The sequence below is a fragment of the Saccopteryx leptura genome, chromosome 5 (genome assembly GCF_036850995.1).
Source record: "Saccopteryx leptura isolate mSacLep1 chromosome 5, mSacLep1_pri_phased_curated, whole genome shotgun sequence".
Lineage (NCBI taxonomy): Eukaryota > Metazoa > Chordata > Mammalia > Chiroptera > Emballonuridae > Saccopteryx > Saccopteryx leptura.
The window spans coordinates 53789114-53805455 of record NC_089507.1 but is presented as its reverse complement, the minus strand read 5'-3'; the positions used below and the strand labels follow the sequence as shown (position 1 = coordinate 53805455).

General features: G+C 36.9%; 1 protein-coding gene across 1 annotated transcript in view; it reads left to right on the top strand.

The window, feature by feature from the left end:
• The window catches only part of GC (GC vitamin D binding protein), a 44029-nt gene extending 28438 nt beyond the window's left edge, over nt 1–15591 (top strand). The window contains exons 8-13 of the mRNA XM_066385777.1: nt 1401–1603; nt 2359–2488; nt 2947–3044; nt 5662–5794; nt 12285–12339; nt 15428–15591. Of these exons, the coding sequence (XP_066241874.1) occupies nt 1401–1603; nt 2359–2488; nt 2947–3044; nt 5662–5794; nt 12285–12320 (600 nt within the window). The 3' untranslated portion in view covers nt 12321–12339; nt 15428–15591. The remainder of the gene's footprint in view (nt 1–1400; nt 1604–2358; nt 2489–2946; nt 3045–5661; nt 5795–12284; nt 12340–15427) is intronic.
• Nucleotides 15592–16342: the final 751 nt, after the last annotated feature.

Genomic DNA, 16342 nt, shown 5'->3' with positions numbered 1-16342 from the left:
ATGCATGCTATGAAACTCAAATACATTAATTCCATTTTGCAGATGAGAAAAAGTATAAGAAAGGGTTAAAAATTAAAGTCACACAACTAGTAAATAGCAAAGTCCACATGCAAAGACAAGGTTGTCTGATTCCCAAGAACTTAGTACACTTGCAGAACCCAGTATAGTAGTCACAGGCCACGTATGGTTAGTTAAGTTAAATATAACTGAACATAAATGAAATTTAAACTTCAGCTTTTAAGTCATACAAGCCCCATTTCAAATACTCACTAGTATTAAACAGAACAGATACAGATAATTTTCCTTATCACGTAGTAAAGTCCTATTAGACAACACTGCAACCATTATACTATTAGAGGTTATGATTGTTCTGATCGTTCTTATTATACTTGTCATAATTTGATGGTCATTTCATTTTTTCCCACCATTTCTTGTTTACACAATACTTTCAAGTAGATACAAATCTGTACAGCTACTTTAGATAAAGGTCACTCTCCAAGTCTGTGGATCCCTTTAGGAATAGTAACATTGTGCTGTCTGGTCTTTTTTCCATGAAGAATACATGTCTGTGTTAATAGGTATTTTTCTGTAACCACTTATAATGGCTAGTAGGACTCTTTCTCTCTCTCCATATATATTATATATTTCATATATATATGTATATACATAATTCCATATATATAATATATACACACATATATATATTACTACATTGATCTCCTAGATATACCTTATTTTATTTAACCAGTCTTCTATTACTCTATTATTAGGTTTAATAGCCTTATAGTTAAGTCTTCTCTTTACCATAATTATTTTCTGAGAATAAATTCTTAGAAGTCAAATTGTATATTTTAAGGCTGTTAGCACACATTAACAAATTTCCCTCTAAAAATATTCTACCAATTTACTTTCTAAGAGCATTCCCACTGACTTTTTTACCCCCTTCTTTCCAAGTGAGAGAAGGGGAGATAGACAGACTCCTGCATGTGCACTGACTAGGAATCACCCAAGCAACCTCCATTTGGGGCTGATGCTCTGCCCATCTGGGGCCATGCTCATAACCAGGCTATTTTTAGCACCTGAGGTGGAGGCTTCACAGAGCCATCCTCAGTGACCATGGCCAATGTACTCAAATCAATTGAGCCATGGCTGCAGGAGAGGAAGAGAAAGAGAAGGAGGGGGGGGGCGGTGGAAAGCAGATGGTCACTTCTCCTGTGTGCCCTGACTGGGAAGCAAACCCACATACCAGGTCAATGCTCTACCACTGAGCCAATGGGCCAGGGCCCCACTGACTTTTATATATACAATGCTAGAACTGGTAAAGCTATGTAAACCTTCCTTATTTTTAATTGGACCTGCCAGAAAACTAACAACACATAAAATCGCAATTACTTTTGTAGCTGCCTGAATACACAGTAAAAATCTGTGACAACTTATCCACAAAGAATGCTAAGTTTAAGGACTGTTGTCAAGAAAAAACACCCATGGACATTTTTATGTGTGCTTACTTCATGCCAGCTGCTCAGCCGCTAGAGCTACCAGCCATTGAGTTGCCCACAAGTAAAGATGTGTGTGGTGCAGGAAACACCAAAGCCATGGATAAGTAAGTAGCTGATCTAATTATTATATTGACAGCATTAACATTCACTAGCATTAAATGACAAAAAAAAAGTTAGATGGGGAAGAAATGGTAAACCTTTAACTGGTTTCACTAAGAAAAGAATTAAAATAAATACACTATGAGTTTCATACACTATGAATAGTATACGCATTCATAGTCACAAAATTATTTCACAAACAGGTTAAATTTACAGGTCAGAAAATCATTTCTTAATATCAGAGAGCAGATTTAGACTGTTTACTAAAACTCTATATTTTTCTAAATACTTATTGTTTTTATGAATACATAGACAGCAATGGGATTAAGATAATCAAAGAATTTACACATATCTATTTTCACAGAAAAGCCACTTAAAGTACCTACTTGATGCTTTATATATAGAGTTAATTGTGTTATGGTGACACAAAGGACAGTTTCAAAGCATTTGAAGTAGATACATATATATAATATAGTGTGTAACTGGATATGTAATACAAACAGAGCCTTAGTTCAGTGTTAACTAGTCACAATAACTTCAAAGCAACTATTAATAACTTGCCTTTCAATGAGATTATTGTTTACAATCCTACACCTTTTGATTTGGATTTTGTTGTAGCTAAATCTTTTACTTTTCATTAAAGACACAGAAACTGGATGTTCTGTCTTTGTTATAGACGTCAATTTTCAAAATATGACACATATACACAGGCATACCCATGAATGCATAAGTGTATCCTTTCCTTTCTCTCTCATGCCAGGTATACATTTGAACTAGCTAGGAGAACTCAGATTCCAGAAGTTTTTCTCAGTAAAATACTTGAGCCAACCCTGAAAAGCCTTGAAGAATGCTGTGCCTCTGAAGATACTACTGCCTGCTTTAACGCTAAGGTACAATTTGCTAGATTTCTTCATCAATGTTGATTTAGATCAAGGGCTGGCTAACTGTAGCATATAGGCCGCATCTGGACTGGTGCCTGTTTTTGTATGATCTATATGCTAAAATGGCCTTACATTTTTAAATAGTTTTTTTTAAAAAAGACTTGCATTTCATGATTTTAAAATTTGATGAAGTTCAAATTTCAATGTTCATACATAAACCATGTCACTGTTCATGCATTGTTTGTGGCTGCTTTTGTGTCATAACAGCAGAATTGAGCAGTTACCGCAGAAACTAGCTATGGCCTACAAGCCTGAAACTTCTACTAGCTGGCCTTATATAGAAAATGTTCACCACTGTGTGGTGTAGATTAAACACTCATACCAACATGTTTCATGGAATTCTGAATTAATGCTTCTTGGCATGGTGTCAGGATAAATATTTTTATGTAATTATTACTTTCTTACAGGTCCCTCAGCTGAAGCCAGAGCTATCTTCTTTCATTGACAAGGGGCAAGAACTATGTGCAGATTATTCAGAAAATACGTTCACTGAGTACAAGAAAAAGTAAGGAACTTTTTCTAGCCATGTCCTTCAAATTTATCAATATTAGTCTGGTATTATGATTTAAAATCATAGTTGAAGACTTAAGATGTGCTAAATGAGCAATAAAAAGAGTAGGTTCAATTAAAAGTTTTAAAAAGTAGTTAGAATCTGTAATCTGTATAAGAAAGAATTCTTTTTGTGGGGAAAATGGTTATGTATTTAGTTATGTGTATCAGGTTAAAACAGAGCCAAAACTATATAAATTACAAGATCTGTAGGGACTTGATTAAGAAAACATAATTAATATATAGTTTATCCACATTCTTGTCTTAAAGCTATCTGTAGATGTAGCTATATATAATTAAGAAACTATACCTCAGTTGGTTAGAGCAGTGGTCCCCAACCCCCAGGCCGTGGACTGGTACCGGTCCGCAGAGAAAAAATAAATAACTTACATTATTTTTGTTTTATTTATATTTAAGTCTGAACGATGTTTTATTTTTAAAAAATGACCAGATTCCCTCTGTTACATCCGTCTGAGACTCACTCTTGACACTTGTCTCGGTCACGTGATACATTTATCCATCCCACCCTAAAGGCCGGTCCGTGAAAATATTTTCTGACATTAAACCAGCCCATGGCCCAAAAAAGGTTGGGGACCACTGGATTAAAGCATCATCCTGAAACACCACCGCTGCTGATTCAATCCAGGGTCAGGGCACATACAAGAATCAATCAATGAGTGCATAAATAAGTGGAACAAATTGATTTTTTTCTCTCTCTCTCTCTAAAATCAATAAAATAAACTATAAAATTTCTGGAAAATGTTATCTAAATTAAGAGTATATTGTTTGACAAAAGGACCTAAACTTTCAATTAAGTACAGTATCACCCATCACCAGCTAATGTATTCACAATAAATTATAAATACAAATGTTAATTGATCACTCTTGTACAAAAGGCATTTTTCTTTTTTCTTGTATTTTTCCAAAGCTGGAAACAGAGAGGCAGTCAGACAGACTCCCACATGCACCTGACCGGGATCCACCCAGCATGCCCACCAGGGGGCGATGCTCTGCCCATCTGGGGCATTGCTCAGTTGCAACCAGAGCCATTCTAGCGCCTGAGGCAGAGGCCACAGAGCCATCCTCAGCGCCCGGGGAAACCTTGCTCCAATGGAGCTTGGCTGTGGGAGGGGAAGAGAGAGACAGAGAGGAAGGAGAGGGGGAAAGGCATTTTTCTCAACTAGGAGAAGAAGTCATTTCTTTACAAATAGGTGTTAACAATAAAATAAGGAAACATAAAAATGAAAATAGTTTTATTGGGTTCCTGGAAAATGTCTCTGTTGAGACCATATCATTCTCAATTTCATTAAGTAGATTGCTTAAATCTATTTCAAATCATCTTGAACAACACAGGCCTCAAGTAAGCACAAATAAAACTTCACATCCTTTCTAAAAATGTTCCCCAAAGTGGAACATCTCCTTCAATGACCTGTGTGAAATCAACCTTAGCAAAGCTGTAAAAGAAAATGAAAAATGGTGAAAGCCTTAGCTTCGAAATTGTTTAACAGTTATTAGAAAGTTATATAACTAATAGAATAGTATGAAGGTAGTATAGAATAATGTTAATAAGGTAATACAAGACTAAATTCTCTTCCAACAGTTTTCAACTCCAGGATTGCGTGGGGCAAGTGAGTGATAATATATATAACCTATTCCAGTTGAACACATAGTTGAATTGACATGTAAAGTCATGACATGAGAGAAGACTGAGGCCATTCAATCTAGGTATTAGAGATCCCACCCTGCTCCTGTTTTCTCCCATTCTCTGAGTTCCTTCTGGCCTCACTTGCCTCTCCTTTCAGCTGAAATGAACTCATTTCAATAATGCTTTTAGGGGCAAACTAGTCCACCCGACCCTCTTATTTCTTCCCAGCATTCACCCTGCCAACCCCAATTCTAGATAAATTTGTGTCTCTTCAACCTCCCCTTGCCTGCTACTGGGCTGGTAAGTAGTCTTGGAAGAAGTCATAAAACCAGGTTGAGTTCTCCACCATGAGGGTAGAGAGTTACCAAGATCGTAGACAGTTCAAACTGAGGAAGAAACAACAGAATTCAAGTGCTAGCACCACCTTGCCAGTGAGACAGAGAGCTGGTTAACACTAGAGCTAAAAACAAGAGCCAAAAGTCTCTGATCTTGTTTCAGTGTTTTCCAGCATTGCTGAGTGGGCAGGTTATACAAAATATGAGAGAAGAGAAAAAGCATTACAGTGGCATGAATTTCATGATCCTTTAAGGAGCTTAAAACTTACAACAGGAGCAAAGATGAAAGATTAAGGAAAATAGAAAAGGAAGTTATCCAAGATGACACAACAAAGTAAATAAAAGGGGAAAGGTTGGAATTCAATTCAACAGCAATTTGTATATTTATTTTTATGATCTTAAAAGCATAGATTTCACTTCTTAATCTCAAATTGAGTTCATAAAAATAGTTTTTCAGATATAGATAATGTTCTTTTGAAGGACAAGTATTTCCATTTTCACTTTTTTTTTGTAACATCTGAAATGGCTATCTTTTGCATTTAAAATGTTTCTAGAAACATCCAGTAAAATCTTACAAAAACATGGTCTTTCAGACTGGCAGAGCGATTAAGGGTGAAATTGCCTGATGCCACAGCCACCGAACTTGAAGAGCTGGTTGCCAAGCGCTCAGACTTTGCCTCCAAGTGCTGCTCCATAAACTCGCCGCCTCTCTACTGTGACTCTGAGGTGAGGATAATCCATTTATCACCACACAGCATTTTAAAGACTTACGCACTCAGATTTGCTTATTTCTTTTTGTTATTGAAATGTTATTATGGCCTTAGTTGGGTATCTCAGTTGGTTAGAATGCCATCCCCTGATATGCCAAGGTCTTATGTTCGATCCCCAGTCAGGGCACATGCAAGAATCAACCAGTGAATGCATAAATAAGTGAAACAACAAATTGATGATTCTCTCTCTCTCTCTCTCTCAAATTAATAAATAAAAATTTAAAAATGAATAAATAAATAAAAGAAATGACATTATGTCCTTTCCTGGTGCTATATTTGTTGTCTTTACAATGCAAGTTAGAAAAATTACTGTTTTCATGGTATACTAATTTAAAAGCAAATTGAGGCAACTGAAAACGTTAGGAAATTTTACTTTTAAAGAAAACGGAATACAGGCAGCAAAGTATAGTACAGTATTTTTCAAATTGTAGGTTGTACCTAATTAACAGCTTTTTTAAATGAAAGCAGAGAAAAAAAGACAGAAATATAGTCCATCTAACAGAGTGTGGTTACATATTTTGTGAAAATTTTATTTCACATATATGTATATATACGCATATATATATGTATACGCATAGGTATCAGTAGGTAGATGGATTTTAAAAAGAGCCACTTTTAGGGAAAAAAATAAATCATACCATACCTCCTCTTAACTATAAAATTTTATTTTTAATGTAACACAATAAAAAGAAATACAGTTTAATTACTAAAGGTTACATAAATATTTATTTACCAATAGTTATTTTCTAAAAATTAAAAAATACATTAATATTAAAATATTGGATTCATTTTTAACCACAAGTTTTTTTTTAAACACCATCAGTTGGTTTCCAGCTGAATGATAAAGACATTTGATATCATATTTTCTCATTTCCTTCCTCATTTCTTGGAATTTGTTCTTGGGGTCATCTTACTTTAAATGTGATTCTCCCACCTCTAGCCCCTAAATCCCGCCCCTTCCTGTCTCCCTCTTCCCTTTGCCTCCTCTCTATATTCCCTTTTCTCCCATAAATGTAGTTGCATAGTTGCCATATTTTACCTTGTGAAGATCCAGCCAGACCTTTTATTTTCACTGATAAGTGAATTGGTGTGTCCTTTTCACTGCGTTGGAGATTATCAGTTTTCTCCTATAAAACTAATGTGAGGCTGGTATTTGGCATCTTATCTTTATGTCGACTGAAGGTGTGAAGGAAGGGAGGGCAGCCCACTTTAGGCTGTGTGGACCCGTTGTTTGTAGACCTGACCTGTGTTTTCTTTAACATTTTGTTACATATCTTTCTCTAGGGTTTTCTCCACCAAGTCAGTTTTTATCCTATTCCATGAGCAAAGGTTTGTTAGCCTTTTTCATATATTTATACATTCAACCCTTTTGTTCACATCACCCATTTGATCTGAAACTCTCCGGCAGTCAATTCAATTAGAAGAGTCAAAAGATAAGGCCGACACTTTCTTTCCCCACTGCCATCCTGGAGATATTAGTGGCAATTCCAAGAATTCTGTTGTCTCCCCCATTCCATTTCTAGAGTATAGATTGAGGGTTAAGACTAACTCTATGTCATATCAAAATATTTGCTTCCTCTCTCTACCTCTTCTTTCTAAAGTTCATGATATTCACTTGCATCCTTTCCCCACTTGATGGTAGCTGAGATTTTTTTTTTTTTACTGTATTTTATTATTGTTTGTCATGTGTTGGAGAAGAGCCTTTATGATACATTTTTAACTCATTTTTTACACATAAAATAAGTTACCAATAATTTAAAAGTAAATACACTTGGGCTAATGATTTAATGCTAATTAGAAGTCTTTCAGGATAGGTTAAAGAATGTTTTCCCTCCAAGAAGTCGTCTGAATTTTTATTCATTTATTAAAACATGAAAACAACAGCCCTGGCCAATTGGTTCAGCAGTAGAGCATCAGCCCAGTGTGTGGAGGTCCTGGTTCGATTCCTGGTCTTGGCACACAGGAGAAGCACCCATTGGCTTTTCCACCATTCCCCCTTCTTCCACTCCCACAACCATGACTTGGATGAATAAGTTGGCCCTAGGTGCTGAAGATGGCTCCATGGCCTCCCCTTAGGGGCTAAAAGAGCTTGGTTGCCAAGCAACAGAGCAGTGGCCACAGATGGGCAGAACATCAGCCCCAGACTGAGGTTGCCAGATGGATCCTGGTTGGAGCACATGCTGGAGTCTATCTCTTTGCCTCCCTGCCTCTCACCCGATTAAAAACAAACAAACATGAAAGTGGCAAAGCCTGGTTTGATTTTAGTATATTATTTTTATTGTTTTTATTATTTATTGTTCTATCAGAATATATTGAATAATCAATCCAAGAACCTAATTTTAAAAATCACAGAAGTTTAAATGTGGAAAGAAGACTATAAAGTTCATCTAGTATAATTTTCCACTCAGTAATTCCTTCCAGAGATCATTCATCCTCCATTTAAATACCTATCCCCAATTAATTTTCCCCTAGAGGTAGCCAATTTCACTGACAGATAGCTTCACTTATGAGTATATTTTCCTACAAATAAAGCCATGATAGTCTTATCATTTCTGCTGAGCCTAGTCTGGCTTTCTCTATCAACCAGAAAAAGTCTATTCTCTGTCCTCAATAGCAGCTTTATTATAATTGAAGTGACTTTTAAAAATTAAGCTGTGTATAGGGTTTTTTAAAGTCTTGAGCTATGCATACCAATTCTCTAAATATTTTAGTGAGTTTTTGTTTTGTTATTCACTGGATAGTGCCTTACAAACTTAATCTGTTTGACAAACTGAGGTACATCATCTTGTTCATTTCTCTGTATACTCTTGAAGATTCTGATTTCTGTTCCAATTTCTATATTTATTCTCTAGCCCAAATGTAGCTGCTAATCTTATTTGTAACAATTTATAGTCAGAATTTCAAATGAGTACAGTAGAAAAAAATGCCTATTCTTTCAATACTGCTGAGAAATATATATTTATCTTTTATTAAAAATTCATACCAAGTAAAGTTCTAAACAAAACTAAAAGTTAGAGTGTTGGGATATTTTGGTCATTATCAACATTAGAAATTTAGCATTAAACAATGAAACTGAGCAGTTCCCTCCTTTACTACTGGTTACTACCAGTTGCCTTTTCCTAATATAACAGGTAAATTTAGGTTGCCTTCTCACAGAAAAATTTATCTTACCGGCAGAATGTGCTCTGAGGGTCTAATTCAGTTATTGAAAAAAGAGGAGAAATCTAAATATCTTTTTAGATTCTATCAAATTTGGTAACTCTTCCTCAGTCCTTGTTATCTCGACCTAAGCACACCTTCCTTTTTGACATCATACAAAACAAACATCTTTATGTATAAAATTCATGCTTGCTCCCTTCCTTCAAGCGTCTTGCCCTGCATTGCTTTGAACTGCTTTTCAGTATATTTTTCTTCATAACGTATTGTTATTTAAAAACCATTTCCAACTACAATGATGAGGGAAGCAAGGTTTTGACTTTCTGTTTTCTTGCTTTATAACCGGTGAATATACAGCAGCGGTGCTGCCAGGAGCCAGTCTTTCAGTAATTGCTAAGGAGAGTGAGATGAATGGAGTTGTTGAGACACTTGGGCACATCTGATCATTTACAGCACTCGGAAATTAGACCCCCTGGTGTTTCTATTAACCTTTTTGATTATCTTTCTCCAGTGCTCTCACAGCTAGGTAAACAAGATCACCTTTGCCTTCTGATTTCATTTTCAGGCAAAATCTGATAGAACAGCCATTCACTTTAAAATTCTCAATGCTTAGAATCAATATTTGTCCTACATATCCTATAACATTTGGATTATAATTTATCAGTAAATCTCCTTGACCTATATTTGTTTGACAACTTTTTCCTTAAAAGTAAAGCCCAGTCACTCCAAGTCATATCCAGAAATCCACCTCTGTCTGCCAGTCTACATAGACTCAACATAGTCACTTAACAAGTGGCACAAGGGGCTTCTGAACACAAGGGGTTTGTGTTTCTTATGTGATAATCTAGCTTTATGCTTACGCTAATCTTGAAATGACCAGGACATAGAACAACCAGTGTATTTTTCTTTTGGCTTCACCATGGCACCCTTTATTGTACCACTGAGGTCCATTGATTATAGAAAAATGTACTATTGCAAAATTAGACTTGAAATTATTATTTTACTCTATACTATCATTCAGATAGGGTATCCCTGTGCACCCCTCTGAAAACTTATTACGATTCTGCTACAATGTCCCAACAGAGTGCTAGTGGGCATCAGCTATGGTTCCCCAAGAGATTGAGAAAGCCACTGTTACATGCTGGAGTTGATCATTAAAATCTTAAAAACATAGAGACAAATGCAAATAGCCAAGAGGGTACTAGACAAAGAGGATACTACTGTCTTCTCCTCTCTCCTCCCCTTCCACCTCCCCCTCTTTCTTCCTCTCTTGTACTTCAGAAAAAGTTGACATATCCACTAGAGTTTCTTTCTCTCAGTGTAACTAGATTTTGTGATACTCAGTGTCATAGCTATCATTTAAGTCGATACTATTTGTTAAGCAGAATATATATATATATATTTTTTAAGTGAGAGGAGGGGAGATAGTGAAACAGACTCCTGCATGTGCCCAACCAAGATCCACCTGGCAATTCCTATCTGGGGATGATGGTTGAATCAACCAAGCTATTCTCAGTGCCTGACTCTCGGACCAATCAAACTATCCTCAGCGCCTGACTCTTGGACCAACTGAGCTATCCTCAGGATCCAGGGTGACACTCAAACCAATAGAGCCACTGGCTACAAGAGGAGAAAAGCGAGAAAAGGGGAGAAGGAGGGGAAGAGAAGTAGATGGTCATTTCTCACATGTGTCCTGACCAGGGATTGAACCTGTGGCATCCATTCACTGGGCCAATGTTCCATCCACTGAGTAAACTGGCCAGAGTCATAAGCAGAATACTAATAGCCTTGTTAAGTAGAATATTGATAGCCTTATATGTATGTGTTTATAGAATAACCTAAAACAATTCTAAATATTAGGTACCAATTAATTTCCCTTTTACAGATAGTATGAATGAAATATACAAGATTACAAGATGTTAGGAAAATCATGTTTATTTCACATGAGCCTGTTATTCTACATGTCATCAGATTTTAGCCCTAATTTAGTTAATACTGAAAACAAAATATTGATATCCAAAGACTATCAACTTTTTAATGAAAGTTAAAAACTATTGTTAAAATAGCAAAAATGACACCAGGTCAGTAGTATCACTGAATTCCATTATTATATTCTACCTTTTATCCTTCTATGACTCTTTGCTTCTCATTCTCTGTCATATCATCCTCCTCTTCTACCCACACCTTAAATTTCTAGGTTTTCCAAAGATTTTTTTCATGGTCTTCTCCACTTCGCATGACATTACATTTCCCCCAAGTGTTCGGAAATTCCTTTCATCTCCAAATCTCTCCCTCCAGTCAGGCTCTCTCCTCGCAGCACCTAGCTTTTTATTCAAATGATTAAAGACTACTGTTCCACAAAAAAAATAAAACTCAATATGTCCCAAACATTCCCCTTAAAAATCTCATCTGGTATTGCCTAAATTTATTACTATCATTGCCATTTATCTGTTATCCAAGATTAAACATTACCCTTAATTTCTCCTTCTTCTTCTATATACATCCAAACAGATTCCAAATCCTATCAATTCTAACTCCTCAATATCTCTAAATCTCCACCCCCAATCTTTTCTACATTGTTGATACTTAAATGTGGACAATCTTTTTTTCTACCTAAATTACAACCTCCCAATTGGTCTCTCATCTCTAGTCCATGACAATGCCTCACACCCAATCCCATTCTATACCGATGTCTAAAGAACCTTTGTGAAACACAAAATTGTAATACAGTCCTCTAATTGCTCCACATCATTCCTAAGTTGAAGTCCTTTTCTTTTTTTTAATCAAGAGAGGTTGGACCTTTGTTCTCCTCTCCAGCCAGATCTCTCACTGCTCCTTGTTCCTCCGCCTTTGGCTCTCCCCCACTACTTGCAGCTTTTCTAAGTATTTATACATTGTATACTTGCTCAAATCTCCAGGCTTTTGCATATGAAGATATCCTGATTCTATGACCTGGAGATCTTGCATCAAGATTGAGGATTCAAGTTAGACATCACTCTGATAACCCTTCCCTGGGTCTCATGCTCTTCTGTTGCCCCTTCATACTCTGTGCACACCCAGTAACTAACACTTTTTTTCCTTATATATTTTCCATACAACATTGTAAACTCTTCAGGAGCAGGGACAGTGTAAAACTAAGTAAGTGTGAAGATAGCCAATAAAATGTTTAATAAAAATTGCATTTTAATAAGAATCCTTTTATAACATCAAGGTTTGTTTACCTTCATGATCTAATAGTCTGCTAATAAAATGCTGTATGAATAATTAGATAACATTTTTTTTCATTTCAGATTGATGCCGAAATGAAAAACATGCTGCAGTCCTGACAGGTGTGTACCATCTTAGGTAAGTATTGTTTTTAAAGGCAGCCAAAATCAAAAACCCAGTTTTGTGTACTGTATTTTTTTAAAATCATAGAATGGGAAGGAGACTCTCAAATCATTTCTTCTATTTTCTAGTCAAACTTATTTTACAGGTGAGTTTCTGGGAAAGTTAAGGAGTTTACACAAGTATACACAACTGACTTTTGGCATACTTAAACTAAAATCTGGGTGCCCAGCCTGGGGATAGCCATCATACCCTCACGTCTATGATAATGACAACATGGAGACCATGTCAGGGATCATGATGCATTTAATAGAAAAATGAGCTAAAAGACAGAGTCCATCACATCTTAAAGACAACATAGTCATGTTCTTAGGAGGAAAGAGGCATTTCTCAAATTAATGCAATACTGTAGAAATATCATCACTTGCTTTTTTCAGAAATTACATTTTCACTCAAAAATACCTGAAGATATTAAGGACATGTTTAGACAGAATTTCATACCTTAAACTAAAGATGACCTCAACTCTGCACATTTCAACAAAAGTATTTTCTTTCCAGATTTAATTATATTCACTTTAAAGAGATTACTTCTAAACTTAAAATATCTATATAAAAATAATGATTTTGGTTTATCTCAAATATTAATTGAGCTAAGTTTTTTTTTTTTTTCTTTCATTTTTCTGAAGATGGAAACAGGGAGAGACAGTCAGACAGACTCCCGCATGCGCCCGACCAGGATCCACCCGGCACGCCCACCAGGGGCAACGCTCTGCCCACCAGGGGGCAATGCTCTGCCCATCCTGGGCGTCGCCATGTTGCGACCAGAGCCACTCTAGCGCCTGAGGCAGAGGCCACAGAGCCATCCCCAGCACCCGGGCCATCTTTGCTCCAATGGAGCCTTGGCTGTAGGAGGGGAAGAGAAAGACAGAGAGGAAAGCGCGGCGGAGGGGTGGAGAAGCAAATGGGCGCTTCTCCTGTGTGCCCTGGCCGGGAATTGAACCCTGGTCCTCCGCATGCTAGGCCGACGCTCTACCGCTGAGCCAACCGGCCAGGGCTGAGCTAAGTATTTTTAATGATGCAAATTTTTTGTGTTGCCGATTTCCTGACAATTTACCCCCAAATGATATAGAAGCCAAAGCTACTAATAAAATTAAATCACTTCATCATCTCCATGTTTTCAATTCTTAACTATTTGAATTATCTGAAACAATAAAAACAAACATACAAAAAAAGAAAGTTAATACTCTGAGAAGCAATACAATGGGGGTGGTGAAGAAAACTCGTTTTTGGAATTACCCAATCTGGATTACAATCCCCACCCCAACCATTTATGTTTGTGAACCAGAGCACATTGAGCACATTATTTAAATTCTCTAAAACTTGGGGGGGGGGTTGTATAAAAGAAAATTACAATATCTACCTCTCATCATCATAGTAATGACAGAGATGATAAAATGCCTAGAAAATAGTAGCAGTAACACCCGCAAAGTTGTTCTCCCTGCTGCTGCTGCTTCTGTGATTTCTCTTTTGCGAAAACAGGTAAGCTCTCCAGCAGCAGAAGTAGCACGTGTTGTTTGGCATGCAGCAGTTCCTAAAACTATTTTTTAATGAGGCTAAAGCCCAGGTTTCAATTTGACAAAGATGTACAATAGGTTCTTAAAAAAATAATAAGTTCCATAAAATTTTCTGGACGTAAAACTCGTATCCAGATCACTAGTCACAAAGACCAGAAGATAAAAAATGTATACAATCTACATCTAGAACAAGGCTTATTCACCTGTCTGCACTCTGCAACCATAGCCCTCCCTCTGCATCCTGCTCTCCGGTGAGAGCTTTGGCTTGTGTGGCAACGGTGACCTCACACAATTCTAAGAGGAAAGCTTCTTCTCAGTTCCTAAAATTATTATACCACTCTGGCTGGCTTGGTATTTCTTTTCAGTGAAAACCTACCCCTCTTCAGAGATTTGAACAGCTGCTAGAAGCTGAAGACTTTTTCTCAAGTGTTCCCATTCTTAGATGTGCCCACAATCCATGTCTTCCGTTCAACAGTTTGATACTATTTCAGTCTTAACTAAAGTCTTATTATAAACCTGAGTGGTCATCCTGTCAATTATTGTCCCCTTTGATCAACTTTTTTTTTCTTCAATCCTCAAAACTGATTGTGGCCGCATTTGTATGCCCTCTGAAGATAAAATTACTGTCTCCTAATACATCTCACAAAACCAGTTATCTTTTTTTTTCCTCCGCTTCGACTTTAGAAACAATTAGCATTCCCTGGGTTGCCACAGATAAAGAAGTTGGCTCACACTGCAGAATCAGGTTGAATGGGAAATACTTTAAATGCCAAAATCACGCCAGCACAGCCAGGTGCTTCCACTAGGAGAGAAACCTCACTTGAAGGTGAAAACTCAGAACAGAGAGATGGACTACCACTCTGCGGTGCTGGTTTAGAAAGGGGGGAAATAGACAAGGGGAAAATCAAGGGGAAGACACATTTGCCTCATTACAAAGTAGGTGATTTAATAGCAACTCCCATTCTGTATTTTACTAACAGACAACTATAGCCCTGACCAGATAGCTCAGTTAATTAGAGCGTAGTCCCAAAGCACAGAGCACAGAGGTTCCAGGTCGATGCCCAGTCAGGAAACATACAAGAGCAGATTAACGTTTCTGTTTTTCTCTCTTCCCCTCCCTCCCTCCCTTCCTCTCTCAATAAAATAAATAAATAGGAATTTTAAAAAAATACAACTACTGAACTATTATCTTAATCCCGTAACTAGGAGTAGAAGGAGGGGAAGCTCATGTGCCCTTGGTCCCTGTTTTTTGCTCTGGCATTGAGTGTTCACTATCAGAAAGCAGTAAGTTACATACATTGTTAAAGAGAAAAGGTGTATAATGTACCTTAGCGTAAGTGATGGCTTTATATGCAGGTCTTGGCGATTTCCTCCAGTTTTTATTATGGATTCGTTCAGTGGGCCACAGTGGATCTATGGGTTGTGCTAGACAGGTTTATCTTTAAACATAAAATAACTTGACTGTTGAGTAGTAGTATAATTGTTGCTCCTTAACTTCATTTTTCTAACATTTATTTTTATTATTCTCATAGACCTGCAGCTGGAACCATCCTGGAAATGATATCTGAGGCCTAACCTAGGCAGAACCAGAGCTCCTGGGAAGACAACTAGGAACTCCCTGATGTTTATTGGCTACAGTACCTTTACAGTGATAAGTATGATGACTTGGTGTCAAAATAAATTGAAATATAACGCAGGCCAGAAAAGTTCCTGTGGATGATGTGACGATGCTGGCCTTCAGCACTGCTCCCATGATTTTCACAAAGATACGACAAGAGGCAGCCTTCGCTACACGAGCCCCTGCTGTGTTCTAGATCTCTGCTGTGTCTCCCTGAAAGATTCACAACTTTAAGCATCCACTTTACAATTCCCAACACACCAAGCTCCATTCCTTGATTGCCTCTCAGGTTTAGGTACTACTAAGGAAAATTAGCCAGCCCCCACCATAATTAGCCTAAGGTAGCTCACTTCCAAAACAAAATAACAAAACAGAATACCTCTTGCTCCCAGCTGCAAACTGTATGGCCTTGATTAGGTAGTATCTGCCTTGCAAAAAAATCCTTGTGGTCTGAACAAGTCTATTTTACTAAAGATGTCTCCTAAGCACAATTTATTGAAAATTCTAAAAACATCTTGATTTCAGTTTGATTTAATTAAATACACACACACACACACACACACACACACACACTGTAAGTGATATTCTATTTGCTTTCTTCTTCCACAGAAAATGAAGGTGTTCTATCTTAATATATTTTGCTTTGAAAGAAAGATATTTTCAGAATAAACAACTCTGTGAAACCAATACAAACCAAGGAAAACCTATATTTATAGCTAGTTGCCTCAAGGGATATAGCTAGTTCATCCAATGGTAGATATAAAAGTTATATATAGAGATGAAACATATTTTATAGCAAATATAACTGTAGTTACATTAACCAAAATCA